Source organism: Danio rerio, chromosome 25 (genome assembly GCF_052040795.2).
Source record: "Danio rerio strain M-AB ecotype USA chromosome 25, GRCz13ab, whole genome shotgun sequence".
Taxonomy (NCBI): Eukaryota; Metazoa; Chordata; class Actinopteri; order Cypriniformes; family Danionidae; genus Danio; species Danio rerio.
Genome location: NC_141045.1, coordinates 5,554,788 through 5,579,206, shown reverse-complemented (window position 1 = coordinate 5,579,206; position 24,419 = coordinate 5,554,788). Strand labels below are relative to the sequence as shown.

At 33.4% G+C, this 24,419-nt stretch overlaps 1 protein-coding gene across 2 annotated transcripts in view; it reads right to left on the bottom strand.

Moving 5' to 3' along the window:
- Window positions 1-1,495: 1,495 nt before the first annotated feature.
- zmp:0000001167 overlaps window positions 1,496-24,419 on the bottom strand; it is a 42,772-nt gene continuing 19,848 nt past the window's right edge. Inside the window, exons 5-24 of one of the 2 annotated variants that reach the window (XM_087311416.1) lie at window positions 21,421-22,068; window positions 19,662-21,272; window positions 19,254-19,336; window positions 18,181-18,374; window positions 17,998-18,101; window positions 17,130-17,327; window positions 15,340-15,428; window positions 15,073-15,252; window positions 14,888-14,986; window positions 13,255-13,345; window positions 10,906-11,016; window positions 8,108-8,201; window positions 7,711-7,796; window positions 7,564-7,620; window positions 7,343-7,365; window positions 7,193-7,256; window positions 6,887-6,991; window positions 4,933-4,983; window positions 4,803-4,853; window positions 1,496-2,313 (exon numbers count right to left, since the gene is read on the bottom strand). In XM_087311416.1, the coding sequence (XP_087167542.1) occupies window positions 2,227-2,313; window positions 4,803-4,853; window positions 4,933-4,983; window positions 6,887-6,991; window positions 7,193-7,256; window positions 7,343-7,365; window positions 7,564-7,620; window positions 7,711-7,796; window positions 8,108-8,201; window positions 10,906-11,016; window positions 13,255-13,345; window positions 14,888-14,986; window positions 15,073-15,252; window positions 15,340-15,428; window positions 17,130-17,327; window positions 17,998-18,101; window positions 18,181-18,374; window positions 19,254-19,336 (1,767 nt within the window). In that variant the 5' untranslated portion in view covers window positions 19,662-21,272; window positions 21,421-22,068 and the 3' untranslated portion in view covers window positions 1,496-2,226. The remainder of the gene's footprint in view (window positions 2,314-4,802; window positions 4,854-4,932; window positions 4,984-6,886; window positions 6,992-7,192; window positions 7,257-7,342; window positions 7,366-7,563; window positions 7,621-7,710; window positions 7,797-8,107; window positions 8,202-10,905; window positions 11,017-13,254; window positions 13,346-14,887; window positions 14,987-15,072; window positions 15,253-15,339; window positions 15,429-17,129; window positions 17,328-17,997; window positions 18,102-18,180; window positions 18,375-19,253; window positions 19,337-19,661; window positions 21,273-21,420; window positions 22,069-24,419) is intronic. The other variant, XM_087311415.1, reaches the window with a different exon arrangement.

Below are 24,419 nucleotides of genomic sequence, written 5' to 3'. Positions count from 1 at the left end.
GTGTGGATATTTATAACAAAACGGAGCCGATAACAACTGCCTCCTTTCAATTTCAGTGAAAATACGAAACATACCCTCTCTTTGGCTGAGTATCAGTTTTAATAATCGATAATGGCCATTTTAAAAGTATAACATACAATAAGTTTATACATTATAGGAAATAAAGGCAAGCGATCAGTCAATATACAGAATGTACGTGGTTACATTAATCATTAACTTATCTTTGCGCTCAGCCAAAACACGTTACCTGAGAACAAGTAATAGATTCTAATGCCCAAAGTCAGGGAATATGTCGTTAGATAAAGACAACAAGATGAATGAAATATCCCGTTTAATAAATATAGTGAGATTAGATCCAGCGGGAGATGCTTGATGAGAAGTCCGACTAGCAGAGCTCTCATCTGGGTAGATGGGCTGAGTGTGATTAAATGTTGAATGTGATGAGTTTTCAACAATACTAAATTGAAACTTTATTGTTTTTACATGGTTTAATAATTTTTTGTTATTAAAATTGAAGTTCCTGTTTCAAAGCTTACAGATGGCTAATTTGTATGTCATTGACACTTTTGGCACTTTTTTGGAGTATTTTCATAAGTTTTGTTTTTTCCTGTAAATGATTCAATAAATACCGTACCGTGACATTCATACCGAGGTATTACCGTACCGTGAAATTCTGATACCGTTACATCCCTAATAATAATTGTTATGAATATTCATGATTACGAATATTAATTATTATTAATGAATGATATTACTATTATTATTAAGAAGAAGAAGCAGAATATAGCAAAAGTGCTACACTTAAGTATTTATTCTTTTTACTAATATTTTATATGGAGATACTTTGAAAAATGTTCAAGCTGGTGTTTTACAATATAAAAGGGCTACAAAAAGGTATTTTATATACGTGCGTATAGTTTTTTGTCAAGAAATACTAAAAGCAATTATAACTAAACGGCATAATAATCATTGTTGTTATGAATATTAATTATTATCACTAATGATAATAATACTATGCACATGGTTCTTAAAGGGACAGTGCACACAAAACTGAAAATTGGTCATAAGAAATGGTTATTTGTTCACCCCTGACTTTCTTTTGTTGAACACAAAAGAAGATACTTTGACGAAAGTCAGAAACTGGTAACCATTGACTTGCATTGTCTTTGGTTTTCCTACTATGGAAGTCAACAGAAGAAAGAAACTCACAAAAGTTGAACCTAGTAAAGAGAGTAAATGATGACAGAATTTTAATTTTTAGATGAACTATTGACTATTAAATCTTCTGTTTATCATGCAACTCCGGTTGTTTCTTCATGTTATATTTGGCGTTTTCGCACAAGAGCGCCCTCTGGCTTTCAGGAGAATTACTGCTGCTCACACAACCATGCTTCCCTAACAAGATGCGCATGAGAATTGCAGATTTTCTCAATCAGATTTGCGATTCAATTTCGATCAAACAACTCGGCGCGATACAAAAAGTACATAACATCAATACAAACACTCATATTTTATTATTAAGTGCCAACATTCATTCAATATATTAGAAAAAACAACACGTGGAGAAACAAAAGCTGATATCAAGTTACACGGTTTAGCGTAATGAGTTCGCATGAATAATATTTGTACATTTACACAATAAACAAAAGCCCTCGGACGACAACGGGAGCGAGGATGGACTCAAACAAAGACAAAAAACACAGGAATACGCCACTTATTTAAAAAAAACAAAGATGCATAGCGTAATCGGCTGCCGGACAAACAGCAGCCTGGTGTGTTTTGGGTAAATCTGCAGCGCTGAATGATTGTCGAGCTGCTGGTTTCTGGATTATCGTATTTCAGACCACCTTCAGTGGATTTTAGGGGGGAATACAAAAAACTCAATCGTGAAAGAGTGTGTGTGTTTGTGCAAAGATGCAAAAATACTGCAGACTTCAGCTGCCTGAGACTCGTGGAATGTGTGTGTGTTTGTGTGTGTGCGCTCACGCTTATGGGGAATGTGCATGCGTCCCTATACGAGTGTGTGTGAGAAAGAGAGAAATCTGAAGCGTCTCCTCGCTCCTGAAGTTGAAACACACACACACACACAGTCCTGCAGGAAGGTAAAAGAAGTGTGGTATAAAACAGTGTCACTCCTCCTCACGTCTGATGTTGCTCTCCTCCTCTTTTCCCTTTTTCATCTCTCAGGAAGGGATGGACGGCCTCTCTTTCTCTCTCTCTCGCCCTCTATTTGGAGAGTTTGCTGATGACTCTGATGAGAGCACCGTTTTCATCCTTCAGCCGCTGGTTATCTGCTCTCAGATCTCCTAAAACCTGCACAACACACACAGAGAGAGAGAGAGGGAGAGGGAGAGACGCTCTTTATCTCCATCTGGTTAGTTTTACCTCCATCATTTAAAGAGACAGTTCACAGTAAATAGTCAATTGGGCATCTGGCACCTTTTCTCTACGGAAAACAAAAGGAGAAGCTTTGAAAAATGTTCAAGCTGCTGTTTTCCAATAAGAAATGAGCTTTCAAGCTACAAAAAAGTATTTTAATGAACTTGCAGAAAAAAATAATAACAATAATAATAATGATTAATATGAATATTAATTATTATGAAATTATTATTAGTATTATTAAGATGAAGAAGAATACAAAATAAATGCTATTTTTTACGGTTTACTATTATTTACTCTTTATGCGAATATTTAATATGGAGATGCTTTGAAAAATGTTGCTGTTTTCCAATAGAAATGGGCTGTCAAGGTAGTGTGTTTTAATGGACTTGCGTAGAGTTTTTTTGTGGAAAAAAGTGAATTGTTAAAAAAAATACTAAGAGTACTAACATTAAAATATAATATTATTAATAATAATAATAATATTATATATTAGTTGTTATGAATATTAATTATTATTATAACTGATATTATTATTATTATTAAAAAGAAAAATATAACAAAAGTGCTACGCTTAAGTGTGTATTCTTTTTACTAATATTTTATTTGGAGATGATTTTAAAAAAGTTCAAGTTGCTGTTTTCCAATATGAAAGGGCTACAAAAAGGTATAATACAAATAATACAATTATTATTATTATTATTATTATAAAAAATAATATAACAAAACTGCAGTTGACCATTTACTAATATTTACTCTTTACTAATTTTTTATATGTAGATTCTTTGAAAAATGTGCAAGCTGCTGTTTTCCAATAGGAAATGGGCTGTCAAGCTACAAAAAGGTATTTTAATGAACTTTTTTGAGAAAAAAATTAATTGTCAAAAATATGAAATAGCAAAGATAATAAAACAGAATAATAACAATTTAATGATATAATTGTTATGAATGTTAATTATTTTGAAAAATAATAATGACTAATTACACTATTATAATTAAAAACACTAATATAACAAAACTGCGACTTTTAACCATTAACTAATATTTACTCTTTTACTAATATTTTATATGGAGATGCCTTGATAGGGCAACAAAAAGGTATTTCATAAACTTGCAAAATTGTAACGGTAATAAGTAATAATAATTTATTTAAAACAAACTAAACAAAACACACACACACATGCAGTTGAAGTCAGAATTATTAGCCCCCTTTTGAATTTTTGTTTCTTTTTAAAATGTTTCCCAAATAATGTTTAACAGAGTGAAGAAATTTCCACAGTATGTCTGATAATATTTTTTCTTCTGGAGAAAGTCTTATTTGTTTTATTCAGGCTAGAATAAAAGCAGTTTTTATTTTTTAAAATCCATTTTAGGGTCAATATTATTTCCCTTTATTTTATTTTCGATAGTCTACAGAACAAACCATTATTATACAATAACTTGCCTAATTACCCTAACCTGCCTAGTTAACCTAATTAACCTAGTTAAGCCTTTAAATGTCACTTTAAGCTGAATAGAAGTGTCTTGAAAAACATCTAGTCAAATATTATTTACTGTCATCATGGCAAAGATAAAAGAAATCAGTTAATAGAAATGAGTTATTGAAACTATTATGTTTAGAAATGTGCTGAAAAAAAATCTCTCCGTTAAATAGAAATTTGAGAAAAAATAAACAGAGGGGCGAATAATTCTGACTTCAACTGTATATATGCTCCTTTTAACTATTATAATCACTTTATATCGAGTTAATATTGTTTTCATTTCAAGTCTGTGTACTCATTTATGTATTTGTTATTGGTGATCTGGAAAAGCTTTCAATCCCAGTGCAACATGGCCTCCAGAACATCATGCAGGTTTGCAGACCCATAAAGGAGAATGAACAATGACAGAAGTGACATTTTTAGGTGAACTGTCCCTTTAACGCTCCCAAGCAGGCATGATATGACAGGTTTACTCAGAGGCATTTTTTTCCTGTCCCTCATAACATTAAAAACACTTTGCGACGGTGAAGCCAGAACACACTGTATCTGATGCTTACTGTGCAGGAGCTGGTTAGTCTGGTTTGACCCGTGTGACAAGTATTAAAGTTATAGTTCACTTAAAAATGATAATTAGCTCAGTATTTTCTCTCCCTCAAGCAATTCCAAACCTTTATGAGTTTCTTTCTTCTACTGAATACGCTTCTACTGGTAGCCATTGACTTCTATAGTAAAAAAAAATACTATGGAAGTCAATGGTGACCGGTTTTGAACATTCTTCAAAATATCTTCTTTTGTGTTTAATGAAAGAACGGAATGATTGGGTGAACTGTTTTCCTCTAAGAACTACATTCACAACACTTTAGATGACAGAAATGCTTCAGTCGCCTCTGAACCAATCAGCATCCACAGCCGAGTGGAAGAGCCAATGAAAGCAGTGCTCACCTTTAGCTCCTCCTCCAGCTCAGCAGCTCGTCTCTCCAACATCTTCTTCTCCTGAAGGACACAAGATTAAACACATCAATACAAGCAAAACTGAGTGTTTATCAAGTGTTTTAATGTTCACTAAACGCACCTTCTTCTCCATTTCCAGCAGGGCCGTGCAGTCTGTGAATCTCTCCTGCCTCTGTCACACACACAGGAAATATAGAGACAAATATTACATGAAAATGTACCAATGGCAGACTTTCTAGAGCACTCGAGTACAGTCACTCAAACATGAAAAAATGACAGCTGTCTTCAAAAACTGTGTGTGTGTGTGTGTGTGTGTGTGTGTGTGTGTGTGTGTGTGTGTGTGAGATCATCAGAATGAAGACAAAGAGAGTGAAGTAAGGACATTTTAGCCACTTATTTTCTGGCATTTCTTTATAGGGCAGTTTGAGGATTAATAATTAGTTTTAGGGTCAAGGCTAAGGTTAAGCTTAGTTTAGTTTATGTTCTGGCGCTTGTTGTGATGTTATATCATGAAATATGAAATAATATTGTGTTTTCCAGCAGTGGAAAATGTTGAATATAAACAAAACACAAAAACAAATGTGTGTGTAATGTAATGTCCCCATAATTCACAAAAAACAAACGTGTGTGTAATGTAATGTCCCCACAATTCACAAAAACAAACGTGTGTGTAATATAATGTCCCCACAATTCACAAAAACAAACATGTGTGTAATGTAATGTCCCCACAATTCACAAAAACAAACGTGTGAAATGTAATGTCCCCACAATCCACAAAAACAAACGTGTGTGTGTGTGTAATGTTATGTCCCCACAATTCACATAAACAAATGTGTGTGTGTGTGTAATGTTATGCCCCCACAATTCACAAAAACAAACGTGTATGTAATATAATGTCCCCACAATTCCCAAAAACAAACGTGTATGTAATATAATGTCCCCACAATTTACAAAAATAAACGTGTGTGTAATGTAATGTCCCCACAATTCACAAAAACAAACGTGTATGTAATATAATGTCCCCACAATTTACAAAAATAAACGTGTGTGTAATGTAATGTCCCCACAATTCACAAAAACAAACGTGTATGTAATATAATGTCCCCACAATTTACAAAAATAAACGTGTGTGTAATGTAATGTCCCCACAATTCACAAAAACAAACGTGTGTGAAATGTAATGTCCTCACAATTCACAAAAAACAAACGTGTGTGTAGTGTAATGTCCCCACAATTCACAAAAACAAACGTGTAATGTCCCCACAATTCACAAAAACAAACGTGTGAAATGTAATGTCCTCACAATTCACAAAAAACAAACGTGTGTGTAATGTAATGTCCCCACAATTCACAAAAACAAACGTGTGTGTAATGTAATGTCCCCACAATTCACAAAAACAAACGCGTAATGTCCCCACAATTCACAAAAACGAACGTGTGTGTAATGTAATGTCCCCACAATTCAAAAAAACAAACGTGTAATGTCCCCACAATTTACAAAAACAAACGTGTGTGTAATGTCCCCACAATTCACAAAAACAAACATGTAATGTCCCCACAATTCACAAAAACAAACGTGTGTGTAATGTAATGTCCTCACAATTCACAAAAACAAACGTGTGTGTGTAATGTAATGTCCCCACAATTCACAAAAACAAACGTGTAATGTCCCCACAATTCACAGAAACAAACGTGTAATGTCCCCACAATTCACAAAAACAAACGTGTAATGTCCCCACAATTCACAAAAACAAATGTGTGTGTAATGTAATGTCCCCACAATTCACAAAAACAAACGTGTGTGTAATGTAATGTCCCCACAATTCACAAAAACAAAAGTGTGTAATGTAATGTCCCCACAATTCACAAAAACAAATGTGTGTGTAATGTAATGTCCCCACAATTCACAAAAACAAATGTGTGTGTAATGTAATGTCCCCACAATTCACAAAAACAAATGTGTGTGTAATGTAATGTCCCCACAATTCACAAAAACAAACGTGTGTGTGAATTATGATTGTGTATGTGCATTTATGATTGTGTGTGTGTGTGTGTGTGTGTGTGTGTGTGTGTACCTTTGTGGCATTCTCCAGCTCCACTCTGGTGAGTGAAATCGTTCTCTGTGTGTCTGATAGCTGCGACTGCAGACGCCGGTTCTCCCTGGACATCTCCTCAAACAACTAAAACACACACACATTACACAAACACACACACACACACATTATAAACAAATGCATAGCCCCTAAACACAAATAAAAAAAGTGCAAACACACTCACACACAGACAGCAAATATAGATGCACAAATAGACAAGTGCAGACACACACACACACACACACACACACACACACACACATACACATACACACACAGCGCTCAGACCTTCTTGAAGTCTCTGGAATCGGCTCCTCTGGTGAGAATGCAGTCATTCAGGAGAGAGTCAGCCCTGAGAGGAAGGAAAGTCGGAGAAAATGAGACAAACACACACACACATAAATCAACACACAGAAAGGTCAGAGGTCAGACTCATACCTGCTGCTCGTGTGTCTGTCTGTCTGCACGAGGGAAACACAGCCACATTTCACAGGTTAGAGATTAAATATATATAAACCCACTCATACAAAGAGGAAGAAGAGATTCACACACAGATAATATATACACACAGACACACAACACAACACAACACAACACAACACAACACAACACAACACAACACAATCAATTATTTTAAAGTGCGTGCTGATTGGTCAGACCTGTGGTTCCCGCCCACCACTGCTCTCCTCTTCTCCACTGGGCTCGTTGTCGTCGCTCTGAAAACACAGAGGTAAAGGTTGAGATCCTGTGTGTGTGTGTGTGTGTGTGTGCGTGTGTGTGTGTGTACTTTTCTTAATCTTCTTCACCTCTCCTGTTTTTCCTCTTCTGCGAGCTCGTGTTCTCCTACGCTCTCGCATTCGCTCCTCAATGTCTGCCACAATGCTGTCTGCATCTGACACACACAAAGACAAACACACGGACACACACAAAGTCAAGTACATGGAAACACACAAACACGGACACACACAAAGACAAACACACACACACACATAACAGACATGAAAACAATACACAGACACACAAACACACACACACAAGAGAAACATGAAGATACGCACGCACACATGTGCGCACACACGCACTCACACACACACACACACACACACACACACACACACACACACACACACACACACACACACAGTGTCAAACAGGTCTTCAGTGTGTGTTTGAGGACAGCCGTGATATGGGTCTGAAGGTCACCTGGTCTGTCTGGACGTGGAGCTCCAGGAGGGTGTGTGAGACCCAGCAGATCTGACTTCTGTAGATTAGCGATTCGAGAACGCCAGCTCACCTCCTGCACGCACACACATTACACACATATAAATATATATATATATACAGTATGTCACAAAAGTGAGTACACCCCTCCTGCTTCTGCAATTATTTATTCATAACTTTTCATAGGACAACACTGCAGAAATGACTCTTTGATACAATGAAAAGTAGTCAGTGTAAAGTGTGTATAGCAGTGTAAATGTATTGTCCTCTCAAAACAACAACAAATACAGCCAATAATAACTAAAACCCCGGCAACAAAAGTGAGAACGCCCCTAAGTGAAACTTTCAAAATTGAGCACAATTAATCATTTTTCTCCCCCTGTGTCATTTAATTCATAAGTGTTACACTTTTCTGTAGACATACTATATATATATATATATATATATATATATATATATATATATATATATATATATATATATATATATATATATATATATACACACACCAAATATAATATAAACTATATATATATATATATATATATATATATATATATATATATATATATATATATATATATATATATACACACCAAAGTCAGACAATTTATTAATAAAAATAAATGGCAAATAATATTGTATTATATATAGTATTTGCAAACACTTAAGTAAGTATTTGCAAACACATTACAACATAACAGTTTAAAAAACAAAATACATTTATGTATAAAACACATTTTATTATTTTGTGGCTATTTTAGCATTTTGATTGTTTAGAGGCATAAAATTGAAGTAAATAATTGAATAAATCTAATAGTTTTCACATATATGACTTTGCTCTCTCTCTCTATATGCAATTCAACATAAAAATAGCTAAATAAAGTTTTTCCATCGCAGTTAATTATTAGCAAACAAACATTTATATAATGTGCATACTAAATATTTTTATATACATTAGAAAATTATGTAAATATTTAAACAAATAACTAATCTAGTATTTAAAATTATTGCTAGTCTTGTATTTTTATGAAATATATTTCATATATTTTAATTTTTACTATATAAAATATTAAAATATATATTTTATAAAAATACAAGAATAGCAATAATGCATATATAATAATAATAATAATAATATATAATAATATATATATACAGTTGAAGTCAGAATTATTAGCCCCCTTTGAATTTTTGTTTTCTTTTTTGAATATTTTCCAAATGATGTTTAACAAAGCAAGGAAATTTTTACAGTATGTCTGATAATATTGTTTCTTCTGGAGAAAGTCTTATTTGTTTTATTTTGGCAAGAATAAAAGCAGTTTTTAATTTTTTAAACACCATTTTAAGGTCGAAATGATCACCCCTTTAAGCTATATTTTTCCTGATAGTCTACAGAATTATTACCCTAACTTGCCTAATTACCCTAATTACCCTAGTTAAGCCTTTAAATGTCACTTTAAGCTGTATAGAAGTGTCTCGAAGAAGATCTAGTAAAATATTATTTACTTTCATTATGGCAAAGATAACATAAATCAATTAGAGATGAGTTATTAAAACTATTATGATTAGAAATGTGTTGAAAAAAATCTGCTCTACGTTAAACAGAAATTAGGTAAAAAATAGGGGGGGGGTGTTAATACTTCAGGGGGGCTAATAACTCTGACTTCAACTGTATATATATATATAAACTAATTGCAATGCAACACAACCTATTTGCTCATTGAGCAAGCTCATACACAACACACACAAAAAGTGAAATGAATGAGGAGGCATGTGGACCTAACACATCTACATCAACAAATTTTAGCATGTCAATGTCAAATTTAGATATTTTCCCAGCAACAAAAGTGTGGCTAGTGAAAATGGCGAGTGGCTAGTAACGTTGGAAATCTACTAGCCACAGTGGCTGGTGATCAAAAAAATGTATTGTCAAGCCCTGTATATATATATATATATATATATATATATATATATATATATATATATATATATATATATATATATATATTAGGGCTGCACGATATTGGAAAACATCTGACATTGCAATATTTTATTTTTCAGTGATATATATTGAGATATGAATACTATTTCAACAGCTGGCTTGAATAGATCTATTTTGAAGGACATCATGAATTAGATTGACTGGGATATTTTTGTAGCGGAGTGAATCAAACACATTGCAAGTATAAATACGGTTTGATGAATTAAAAACAAAGATAAAAGTGTAATAAGCAGTGCTTAATGGTTTTCCGGAGAGTCAAATAGTAGTCAGATATTCAGCTACAGTAACTGAATAGTCAAATGTAATGTAAAATAGCACTGTGCGTTGCTGATAAACTATAATCCAGCTCAACACTGCAGATACTGTGACGTGACTATTGCGAATACACACATTGCGATATCGACGCTGAAACGATATATTATGCAGCCCTAATACATACACACACACATAAAGCTCAACTTTTTTCTGAAATAAAGTGTGATTATTTATATAGATAAATGATTTATATTAATAAACACTGTAATATTTAAAATTATTGTGATTGTTTGGGTGTACTTTTAAGACATATATACTAAAATTTTAGCAAATCTCTAACCATAAACTATAATAGCAGCGATCTGACACATCACCCAGTTTCCGATATTATGATTAAACCATTGTTATTCAGTTTCAGAGTAAATGAACATAAAACAAACAGGGCACGCCTGACCTTTACCCCTGCACCATTTAGGACTGGTTCATCAGTGATATTAGTCTTAAACTCCAGCTCTCTCACCCCTTCCTCTCCCTTCTTTTGCTTCCCTTCTTTCTCCTCGTCTTCTTTCTTTCCCTTGTTTTCCGTCTTCATTGTCTTCTCGGCTTCCTGCAGGTCTGTCAGAGTAACACCCTGAAGAGCAAACACACACATACAGTGGTCAGCGTGAGTCTGGACACACTAGAGAAACTGCAGCTACACACACTGATGTTTTCCTTATGTTGAGGTCGGAGGTCAGGGTTAAAGGTCATACGGTGTTAGCGAGAGCTCCTGCTGGCTGTTTACTGCAGATTCCACAGAACAAATATCATTATAAACACTTCTGAAGGGACACTAGTAAACAGATTTATCATTGTCATATCACTGGATTCAAATACTTTTTGCTTAATGTTGCATGAAACAAACTGGATTGGCTGGTTGATATGGTAAACAGATCAATCTGGGTCAGATTTGTTTCCAGACAAAACATTTATAAACATTTAAATTTCAGTTACTTTTTCAGTTTTATTTCATACATTTTAAGCACAATTTTTATTAATTATGTGCTTTTGTTTATTGATATTTTAGATTTTCTTATATATTATTTCTTGGAATGTATATGAATATAATTGTTCATCCGTGATGTAGTTGATATATATATATATATATATATATATATATATATATATATATATATATATATATATATATATATATATATATATATATGATACTAAAACATGGCAAAAACATGCAAATTAGAAGGAAAAAAACTTTATTAGGTTAGGAAAAACGTGCAAACAAGGGGGGGACATGCAAATTAGGGAAAACCTGCAAATTGGTGCATATTTTAATAGCATAAAACAGGCAAATTAGGGGAGAAAACATGCAAATTAGGGAAAACGTGCAAATTGGTGCATATTTTAATAGCATAAAACTTGCAAATTAGGGGAGAAAACATGCAAATTAGGGAAAAAAACTAATTGGTGCATATTTTAATAGCATAAAACTTGCAAATTAGGGGAAAAACATGCAAATTAGGGAAAAAAACTAATTGGTGCATATTTTAATAGCATAAAACTTGCAAATTAGGGGAGAAAACATGCTAATTGGTGAAAACGTGGAAATTGGTGCATATTTTAATAGCATAAAACGTGCAAATTAGTGCATATTTTAATAGCATAAAACTTGCACATTAGAAGAGAAAACATGCAAATTAGGGAAAACGTGCAAATTGGTGCCTATTTTAATAGCATAAAACGTGCAGATTAGGGGAGAAAACATGCAAATTAGGGGAAAAAACTAATTGGTGCATATTTTAAAAGCATAAAACGTGCAAATTGGTGCATATTTTAATAGCATAAAACTTGCAAATTAGGGGAGAAAACATGCTAATTGGTAAAAACGTGGAAATTGGTGCATATTTTAATAGCATAAAACGTGCATATTAGTGCATTTTTTAATAGCATAAAACTTGCAAATTAGGGGAGAAAACATGCAAATTAGGGAAAACGTGCAAATTGGTGCATATTTTAATAGCATAAAACTTGCAAATTAGGAGAGAAAACATGCTAATTGGTGAAAACGTGCAAATTGGTGCATATTTTAATAGCATGAAACGTGCAAATTAGTGCATATTTTAATAGCATAAAACTTGCACATTAGATGAGAAAACATGCAAATTAGGGAAAACGTGCAAATTGGTGCCTATTTTAATAGCATAAAACGTGCAAATTAGGGGAGAAAACATGCAAATTAGGGGAAAAAACTAATTGGTGCATATTTTAATAGCATAAAACTTGCAAATTAGGGGAGAAAACATGCAAATTAGGGAAAACTTGCAAATTGGTGCATATTTTAAAAGAATAAAACGTGCAAATTAGGAGAGAAAACATGCTAATTGGTGAAAACGTGCAAATTGGTGCATATTTTAAAAGTATAAAACGTGCAAATTGGTGCATATTTTAATAGCATAAAACATGCAATCTAGGAGGAAAACGTGCAAATTAGGGGGGGATGTGCAAATTAGGAAAAAATGTGCAAATTGGTGCATATGTTAATAGCATAAAACATGCAATCTAGGAGGAAAACGTGCAAATTAGGGGGGGATGTGCAAATTAGGAAAAAATGTGCAAATTGGTGCATATGTTAATAGCATAAAACATGCAATCTAGGAGGAAAACGTGCAAATTAGGGGGGGGGATGTGCAAATTAGGAAAAAATGTGCAAATTGGTGCATATGTTAATAGCATAAAGCATGCAATCTAGGTGGAAAACGTGCAAATTAGGTGGGGGGGGCATGCAAATTAGTGCACATTTTAATAGCATAATTTTCTTATTTAAACCAAAGATTTACTTTAGGTTAGCATAAACAGCAGCGGCTGGACTGACCTGTGTGGAGCGTCTGGATTGACGAGCATGTCTGGATCGAGCTTTTCTCTGAGCTTCAGCCTCCTCATCACGCACAGGAGTCAGATATGACCTACACACAAACATACACACTCCAGCTTCAGGCAGTGAAAACAATCCGTTTTATTTTTTATTTTTTGCTGAAATTAGTCAAAAATTGTCTAAATGGGACTTCCAGCTGCTGGATCTGAGCTTATCCTGGTTTAACATTTTGGTAAAGCTAGTTAGAGCTGGTAGATCAGCTCTGAGCAGCAAATAAACAGCAATAATATTCAGAAACAAGGTCAGACCAATTTTAAAGTCAACATTAAATGAAATGTGCAACCCATTATATATATAATGGGTTGCACATATTTTTTTGCCCACCATATTTTACACAATGCTAACACTTCTTAACATGTTTTAAGATGTAGCATATATTACGTTAGCATGATTTCCAGCATGATTTAACACAAGGCTATCATGTTTCTAAGGGATTTAACTCAATGCTAACATGTTTTTAGCATGATTTAACACAACATTAGTATGTTTTTACCATGATTTATAACAAGGCTATCATGTGTCTAACTGATTTAACTCAATGCTATCATGTTTCAACTCAATGCTATCATGTTTCATCACAATGCTAGCATGTTTTCTAGCATGTTTTAACACAATACTAGCAAAACTACCACGATTGAACACAATGCTTATTGTAGCATGATTTAGCAATACTAGCATGTTTCTAGCATGATTTAACACAATGCTTGCAGGTTTTCTAACATAATTTAATACAACGTTAGCATGTTTTCTAGCATGATTTAACACAATACTAACATGTTTCTAGCATAATTCAAAAACAATGCTAACATGTTTTAAAACACTGCTAGCATGTTTTGGTATGATTCAAGAAATGCATGTTTCCAGCATGATTTGGCTCAATGCTAGCATGTTTTAAGAGGTTGTTATCATGTTTGTCATGTGAATTGCTAATATACTGTATATTGCGCAACATCAATAGCCTTCTAGCTTTAATAGGCAAATAATGTGTTCATAATCTTTTAGCAACTTGATAATCACGTTTCTAACGTGATTTAAAATTGTTTGTAATATCTCAGTTCACATATCCATGATTTAACACACTGCTAACATGTTTTAACAAAGCTAACAAAGCTCTAGCATAATTTAATGCCCTGCCGTGTAGATATTTTTCAAACATTTCAGACTGTTAGTATTCTAAAACGTGTCAGCCCACCATATTTTACACACTGCTAACACTTCTTAACATGTTTTAAGATGTAGCATGTTTAAAATGTAATTTGACATTATGTTAGCATTATTTAACACTAGCCTATTTCTAACGTGAAATAACACAACGCTAGCTATCTTAGCACGTTACTAAAGTGTCTAACTTTACCTAACACTATGCTAGCTTATTGCTAACATGTTGCTAACCTATTTTAATATGTGGCCATTATTATTGTTGTAAGGTTTTAATGTAGAAAAGCATTCACAGATTAATCGTTCACGTTGTGTTTAAGAAAGTGAATAGGTTAGAAGCTATTTCACATTGACTCCAGGCTAGCATGGCTTATTTTATTAGCGCTCTGTTTCTTGTAAATCAACACACACTCACTTGCGTCTCTGCTTGGTCTCCGACTCTCCTGTCGTAGTGGTTGTTGTTGTTACAGAATTGGACACTGGATCCTTCTTTTCGGCCTCTTCCTGAGCCGACCTGTAAAGAAAAAAGCAGACTGTGTAAATGCAAATGACTCAACTATCACGCTAACAAAAAACACAATCAATTAGTCAATAACGCACCTCTGAGCCACTAGATTATTGAGGCGACTTAATCCGGAGGTTGCGCTGTTTACAGAGGTCACTGAAGACTCGTCAAGTTTCCGCCCATAGGATGAGCTACGAGGTAATGAGGGATTCGACGCGTCGCTAGCGGATTGGGTGTTCAGGCGGCGTGTATATGAAGAGCTACGACTCAACAAGCTACACACAAACACACAGACGATGATGATGAGCTTGGAAAATTTTCAAAACAGGAAGTGAAGTTTGCGTGTTTCCTGTGTCACTCACCTGCTGGTGTTGTCGGAGTTGGTGCTGTTGTCGCTAATGCTAAAAAGACGTCTGGATGGAGTTGGCTGAACACGTGCTAACCTGGGCTCCTGAGGACAGGAAGTGACATCATTTACATTGTGATGCTCTTTTTTTCAACACTTTGCTATGTTTTGATAAATTGGTTTACTTTATACGTAGCATATTTTAAGTGTTAAAATGTGATAGCATGGTTGCTAACTTGTTTCTAAGATGATTTAGCACAATGCATCCAAAATTGATCATGTTGCTAACATGATTCTTGATAGCATGTTTCTTGCATCTTCTAAAGAAACTAGCAAGTTTCTATAATTATGTTACACTGTTAACATTTTAACACTGCTAACCTATGTTTAAACACATTGCTAGCATGTTTCTAGCATGATTGAAATCAATGCTAGCAAACTGTATCAGGATGCTGACATGTTTCTAAAAAGATTTAGCACAATGCATGCAAATATTTCAGGTTGCTAGCATGTTTCTAACATTTTTAGCACAATGCTAACTTATATTATGAGGCTGCTAGCATGTTTATACAATGATTTAGCATACTGTTAACATTTTAACACTGCTAACATATGTTTGAACACATTGCTAGCATGATTGAACTCAATTGTAGCAAATGTTATCAGGATGCTAACATGTTTCTAAATGATTTAGCACAATGTTAGCAAATTTATTCAGGTTGTTAACATGTTTCTAACATTTTTAGCACAATGCTAACCTATTTTATGAGGTTGCTAGTATGTTTATACAATAATGTAGCATACTGTTAACATTTTAACACTGCTAACATACTTATGTTTGAACACATTGCTAGCATGACTGAACTCAATTATAGCAAATGTTATCAGGATGCTAACATGTTTCTAAATGATTTAGCAAAATGCTAAGAGATTTATTCAGGTTGTTAACATGTTTCTAACATTTCTAGCACAATGCTAACCTATTTTCTGAGGTTGCTAGTATGTTTATACAATGATGTAACATAATGTTAACAATTTAACACTGCTAACATAATTTCCATAATTGAACACAGTGCTAGCATGTTTCTAGCATGGTTGAATTCAATGCAAGCAAATGTTATCAGGATGCTAACATGTTTCTAAATGATTTAGCACAATGCTAGCAAATGCATTCATGTTATTAACATGTTTCTAACATATCTTAGCACAATGCCAGCCTGTTTTGTCTTGTTGCTAGCATGTTTAAACAATGATGTACCATACTGTTAACATTTTACCACTGCTAACATAATTACCACGTCTGAGCACATTGCTAGTTTCTAGCATTATTCAATTCAATAATAGCACATTGCTTGTCTTATTAACCTTGATTTAACACAATGCTAATGTTTTAACAAGCTGTTAGCATGTTTCTGGTAAGAATAAACACAATGTTATGCTGTTATCATGCTTCAACAATAATTTAATACACTTCTGACATGTTCTAACATGATTTTAGACACTGCCAGAAGGTTTTAGCACATAGCTAGCATGGCTATAGCATGACTCAATAACATGTTTTAACTGGTAGCTGTATTTAGTAACCTTGATTTAACACAAAGCTAACATGCTTTAACAAGTTGTTAGCATGTTTCTGGTAAGAAGAAACAAAATGTTATGTTGTTATCAAGCTTCAACAATAATTTAATACACTACTAACATGTTTTAAAATGATTTGAGACTGCCAGAATGTTTTAGCGCATTGCTAGCAAGGCTGTAGCATGGTTTTACTCATACTGTTTGAGAGTATATGGCTGCATGCTATACCTTATTGTCAGCTTCAGAGCTCAGTCTGGGACTGGATGCAGAGCGTGTCATGCCCAGTTTGGTCTCGGGGTCCTTCAGGGCCTCACTGGCTGCATCAGAGGCCCCTGTGGAGCCCAGAGTCACCGAACTTCCAGCTTTGCGCAGAGACGTTCTCCAGGAGCCTGGAGCCTCAGTCACCGGGGTCCGACCCGCTTCAGTCTGAACACACATATATATTATATTATATTATATTATATTATATTATATTATATTATATTATATTATATTATATTATATTATATTAAAATATATTATTTTATATTATTTTATATTATATTACATTATTTTATATTATATTTATATTTTATTTTATTATATTATATAATATTTTATTATATTATATTATATTATATTATATTATATTATATTATATTATATTATTTTATATAATATTTTATTATATTATATTATATTATTTTATATTATATTTTATTATATTATACTATTTTATATTTTATTATATTATATTATTTTATATTATATTATATTATATTATATTATATTATATTTTATTTTATTATATTATATTATATTATATTATATTATATTATATTATATTTTATTATATTATATTATATTATATTATATTCTATTCTATTCTATTCTATTCTATTCTATTATATTATATTATATTAACAACCTCAATTTTACTAAAATAAAACAACTTTTATATACATTTGCTTTTTTAATTTGATGAATAATAGTACTATACATTGTATGAAACCCTCAAAATCGTACCAAATATTTAGTTTTGAACACACTCTAAACTATATGTTAAAACTGTCAACATTTCATAAAACTGGATGCTTGAAAGTAGTTATTTGTTCACCTTTTTAACCTGGTTTGGACCGCTGCTGGTCACAGAGCTTGTTACTGGTGCTGCGTTTCGCTTGTTGTTCAAGTTGTTGATCATTTCTCGAGTTTTGGCTTTTTCTGACAACACAAACATCATCAGTTAGTTAGTTACTGCCGTTTTTGATTGACAGACTAAAAATGGATGGGGTCTGGTCACCTGACTCTGCGTCACTCTCTGATTCGCTCTCTTCCTCTGAGCTGGAGCTGCTGGAGGGCTTTGATTGGCTGGCTGTGCGTGTCGACTCGTCCTCATCCTCCTCTGTGGGCAGAGTCTGAAGAGTGGGCGGAGCATGTTTCTCTCGCCCATGCAGAGTGATCTTCTCTCGACTGCTCATACGCGAGATCGAAGTCCTGCGGGTCACATGCACATCAGCCAATCAGTGAGAAGAAAATTAAAATCAATATGGGCGCGGTTTAAAATAATTACTAAGCAAAGCTATATTGACATTATTAAAACAAAAACGAACAAAAATGATTGCAGCTGAATTTAAACTAAGTAAAAGAATCAGAATGTACAATTTATAATTTTGGAGTTCCACAGAGATCAATTCTCAATTCTTTTTTTTTTTTTTATGTAAAAATATTAATCTGATGCATTTTACAGCACTTTAATTCAGTTGACGTTTTCATCCCCAAAATAACAAAAGGGTAGTAAATTTGCCCAGAGTATATTGTTGAGTTTTTTTTTAATTCGAACATTTTTAAAATAACATGTCACCAAAAATCATTCCACTAGCTGAAACACATAAAAAGTTATGGCCAATTTAAGACTCAAAAATCACCCCAGTGTGGATAAAAACATCCACAACAGCACATAAGGGTTAAAATGACCAAAACAGCTAATCGAAATCCAATTTTATTTCTGTTTAACTTATAATAACTATGAAAATTATAAAAACTGCAATCTAATAAAATGGTAAAAAAGGTTTTAAAAGTTTCTTATTAAAGCTATAAAAGTATTATAATTGAAATATGTTTAATATTATTAACATATTGTAAAAAAAGAAAAAAAAATTAATTTAAGCCAAAATTATTAAAAATATTTTTTTAAATATTTAAAAAGACTAAACAAATTAAAAAATATATATTATTGTAAAAAGTTTAATAATAATAAAAGTTACTGTAATTAATTATATAAATTTATACATTTATTAAATTTTTCTCTCGCTTTCAATCACTCAAAATGAAGGATTGAAACACTCTGATTGGACGTTGTGTGTGTGATGTCACCTGCGAGGTCGAGCTGGTGCCATAGAAACAGGTGGGCTGGTCTCGATGACGGGCGTCTGGATCTTCTGTTTCTCAGAACGCATCTGAGTCAAAAACATCAACAACAGCTCTTAATAATTCATCAGCAACACAATTCATGCATTAAAAAGAAGCGACTAAAAAGTATAACACACTTTGAGTATGTACGCTTTATAATTAATGCAGATATTGGGTTTGATATCAAAAACTCTATTCTAACCTCTCATTTAAATACCTCTGCTTTCATCCTCTCATATCATCCTTTCTTTGAAATATACTCCAAAATGTTGACATTCTTACAGCACTGCTCATTTTCTTAGATTAAAAGCAGGCTTTGAACATTAAGCAGAGCAGTGATAAGATAGTGAACGCATAAACACACAAACTTACAGCGTTCTGCTTCTTCTGCAGCTCCTCCAAGTTATCAATGATGTTCTCGTCCGCCACGTCCAGTGGAGTTTGGCCCTTCGACAGATAAACATTACATTATACACTGAAAACTGTCCTATTTAACTAGTTCTAGGTCTTATTTAACTATTTCTATACCTTATTAAGCTAGTTCTAGGTCTTATTTAACTAGTTATATTCCTCATTTATTTAGTTCTAGGCCCTATTTAACTAGTTCTATGTTTTACTTAACTGGTTCTAGGTCTTATTTAACTAGCTCTATGTCTTATTTTACTAGTTCAATGTCTTATTTAACTAGTTCTAGGTCTTATTTAACTAGTTCAAGGTCTTATTTAATTAGTTCTAAGCCTTATTTAACAAGTTCTCTGTCTTATTTAACTAGTTCTAGGTCTTATTTAACTAGTTCTAGGTGTTATTTAATTAGTTCTATGTCTTATTTAACTAGTTAGATGCCTTATTTAACTAGTTCTAGGCCTTATTTAACTAGTTCCATGTCTTATTTAACTAGTTCTAGGTCTTATTTAATTTGTTTTAGGCCTTATTTAACTAGTTCCCTGTCGTATTTAACTAGTTCTAGGTCTTATTTAACTAGTTCTATGTCTTATTTATTAGTTCTAGGTCTTATTTAACTGGTTCTAGGTCTTATTTAACTAGTTCTAGGTCTTATTCAACTAGTTAGATGCCTTATTTAACTAGTTCCCTGTCTTATTTAATTAGTTCTAAGCCTTATTTAACTAGTTCTAGGCCTTATTTAACTAGTTCCATGTCTTATTTAACTAGTTCTAGGTCTTATTTAATTTGTTTTAGGCCTTATTTAACTAGTTCCCTGTCGTATTTAACTAGTTCTAGGTCTTATTTAACTAGTTCTATGTCTTATTTATTAGTTCTAGGTCTTATTTAACTGGTTCTAGGTCTTATTTAACTAGTTCTAGGTCTTATTCAACTAGTTAGATGCCTTATTTAACTAGTTCCCTGTCTTATTTAACTAGTTCTATGCCTTATTTAACTAGTTCTAGGTCTTATTTAACTAGTTCTAGGTCTTATTTAACTAGTTCCCTGTCTTATTTAACTAGTTCTAGGTCTTATTTAACTAGTTAGATGCCTTATTTAACTAGTTCTAGGTCTTATTTAACTAGTTAGATGCCTTATTTAACTAGTTCTAGGCCTTATTTAACTAGTTCCATGTCTTATTTAACTAGTTCTAGGTCTTATTTAATTTGTTTTAGGCCTTATTTAACTAGTTCCCTGTCTTATTTAACTAGTTCTAGGTCTTATTTAACTAGTTCTATGTCTTATTTATTAGTTATAGATCTTATTTAACTGGTTCTAGGTCTTATTTAACTAGTTCTTGGTCTTATTCAACTAGTTAGATGCCTTATTTAACTAGTTCCCTGTCTTATTTAACTAGTTCTATGTCTTATTTAATTAGCTATAGGTCTTATTTAACTGGTTCTAGGTCTTATTCAACTAGTTAGATGCCTTATTTAACTAGTTCCCTGTCTTATTTAACTAGTTCTCTGTCTTATTTAACTAGTTCTAGGTCTTATTTAACTAGTTCTAGGTCTTATTTAACTAGTTCTATGTCTTATTTAACTAGTTAGATGCCTTATTTAACTAGTTCTAGGCCTTATTTAACTAGTTCCATGTCTTATTTAACTAGTTCTAGGTCTTATTTAATTTGTTTTAGGCCTTATTTAACTAGTACCCTGTCTTATTTAACTAGTTCTAGGTCTTATTTAACTAGTTCTATGTCTTATTTAACTGGTTCTAGGTCTTATTTAACTAGTTCTAGGTCTTATTTAACTAGTTCTAGGTCTTATTTAACTAGTTCTAGGCCTTATTTAACTAGTTCTAGGTCTTATTTAACTAGTTCTAGGTCTTATTTAACTAGGTCTAGGTCTCATTTTACAAACTGTAAATACTACAAGACCAGCAGGTTGTGCTAAAACAGTAGAAAAGCAAGAATGCAATCTTTCAGTGGTAAATGAACTGAATTGGCTAAAAAAAAAAGTAGGTTATCCATTTATTCATCAATCTAAAACTTCTTCCAACTTTCTGGTTCAGTTTTTCAGGGCAACATCCAAGCAAAGTTTATCTTCACAAACTTTATAAAGCCTGTTCAAACTAATAGCTACTGCAGAAATATATAATGCTTAGCCATGTTAGCATCCACACCACATTGCTCAAGGTCTTTAAAGCAGTTCTAGTTCTGAGTGTTCTTTAGGATGATAAAAGCTTCTGTACCACATTATTGACGGCGGTCATGTCACACATGTGTTCGGCGAGGAGACTGCAGGCCTCTTCCTGACCCCAGTGAGCCGCCGCGTGGAACGCCGTCCAACCGTCACTGTCCCGACTGTCCACGTCTATCCCACACTTCAACAGCACCCTGAGGCAGAGGGTCACATGGATACCAAATGCTTGACATGCGTGATTATACAGAATAGCTTTTGAAAAATATATTTAATTGTTTCTTACGCCAATGAAAATACTTGTAAACGAAGCTAAAAAATAGGAGATATGTGCATCTTAGGCAATGTCCACACTAATACGTCTTCATTTAAAAATAACTTTTTCTCTCCGTCTTGGCTTTCCGTCCACTCTGAGATGACGTTTTAGGAAACAAAAACATATCTTTTAATTATTATTATTATTTTTCAGGGTTTTTTACCTTTAAAGCGCTCGCTTTAAATATAAGGTCTGTGACAATTACAATAATGAGACACAGGAGGTGCTGTCGCGCTTCACCCTAGTCTCTTTAACACTGCACGCGTCATGTCTATGTTTAGGAGCACATACACATGCGAACAAATGTTCTCTATAATGAAGCTGACCAAAACATCCCACAGATCCCGCCTCACAGACCACCAAATTATGTCTGTAATGAAAGTAGCCATGGCAAGAGACATTACACCTAGAATAGATGAGATTGTTTCTATGAAAAGATGCAGAGTGTCTGGTAAGTTAAAAATCCCTAATTTTTTTTAGGTTTGATATATAAGCCTAGCGCAAGTGTCCTTTGGAGCAAAATAATCTAAATAATACAATTTATTACACAGGCCACCATTTATCTATTATAGCCTACTAATAAATATATTGCTTTATTTTTCCCTCTTAAATGTACTGTTTAACAGTTTCCCTCCTACTGTACTGTTTTATGCTTATATTGGTTAGAGACCATATTTCATATTTTGATTGAGATAAAACTTGCTGTGACACAAATGTGGACCAAATTAAAATTAAACGTTAAACCTTACTATTTTGATAATGTGGTTTAATGAAGTGTTATGGAGATGTTAGAGTTGTTAATACACTATTATTTTCTCCAATAAATACATTTTAAAAATGTGTATGTACGGCCTCTGACTTAATTCACAACACTCATTGCGGCCCTTACCAAGTTTGGATTTGACACCCCCGGTGTAGTTTCACTTCTTAACGAACTGAGTCAATAGCTATGTTTCCATCCAAAAATGCAAACTAACTTTATGCGCAAAGCTTCTTAACGAACTGAGTCAATAGCTATGTTTCCATCCAAAAATGCGAACTAACTTTATGCGCAAAGCTTCTTCACGAACTGAGTCAATAGCTATGTTTCCATCCAAAAATGCGAACTAACTTTATGCGCAAAGCTTCTTAAGGAACTGAGTCAAAAGCTATGTTTCCATCCAAATATGCGAACTAACTTTATGCGCAAAGCTTCTTAACGAACTGAGTCAATAGCTATGTTTCCATCCAAAAATACAAACTAACTTTATGCGCAAAGCTTTTTAATGAACTGAGTCAATAGCTATGTTTCCATCCAAAAATGCGAACTAACTTTATGCGCAAAGCTTTTTAACGAACTGAGTCAATAGCTATGTTTCCATCCAAAAATACGAACTAACTTTATGCGCAAAGCTTCTTAATGAACAGAGTCAATAGCTATGTTTCCATTCAAAAATGCGAACTAACTTTATGCGCAAAGCTTCTTAACGAACTGAGTCAATAGCTATGTTTCCATCCAAAAATGCGAACTAACTTTATGCGCAAAGCTTTTTAACGAACTGAGTCAATAGCTATGTTTCCATCCAAAAATGCGAACTAACTTTATGCGCAAAGCTTCTTAACGAACTGAGTCAATAGCTATGTTTCCATCCAAAAATGCGAACTAACTTTATGCGCAAAGCTTCTTAAGGAACTGAGTCAAAAGCTATGTTTCCATCCAAATATGCGAACTAACTTTATGCGCAAAGCTTCTTAACGAACTGAGTCAATAGCTATGTTTCCATCCAAAAATACAAACTAACTTTATGCGCAAAGCTTTTTAATGAACTGAGTCAATAGCTATGTTTCCATCCAAAAATGCGAACTAACTTTATGCGTAAAGCTTCTTAACGAACTGAGTCAATAGCTATGTTTCCATCCAAAAATGCGAACTAACTTTATGCGCAAAGCTTCTTAACAAACTGAGTCAATAGCTATGTTTCCTTCCAAAAATGCGTGCGAACTAACTTTATGCGCAAAGCTTCTTAATGAACAGAGTCAATAGCTATGCTTCCATCCAAAAATGCGAACTAACTTTATGCGCAAAGCTTCTTAATGAACAGAGTCAATAGCTATGCTTCCATCCAAAAATGCGAACTAACTTTATGCGCAAAGCTTCTTAATGAACAGAGTCAATAGCTATGCTTCCATCCAAAAATGCGAACTAACTTTATGCGCAAAGGTATCGCATAAAAGACGTGCGAATAAAGCAGC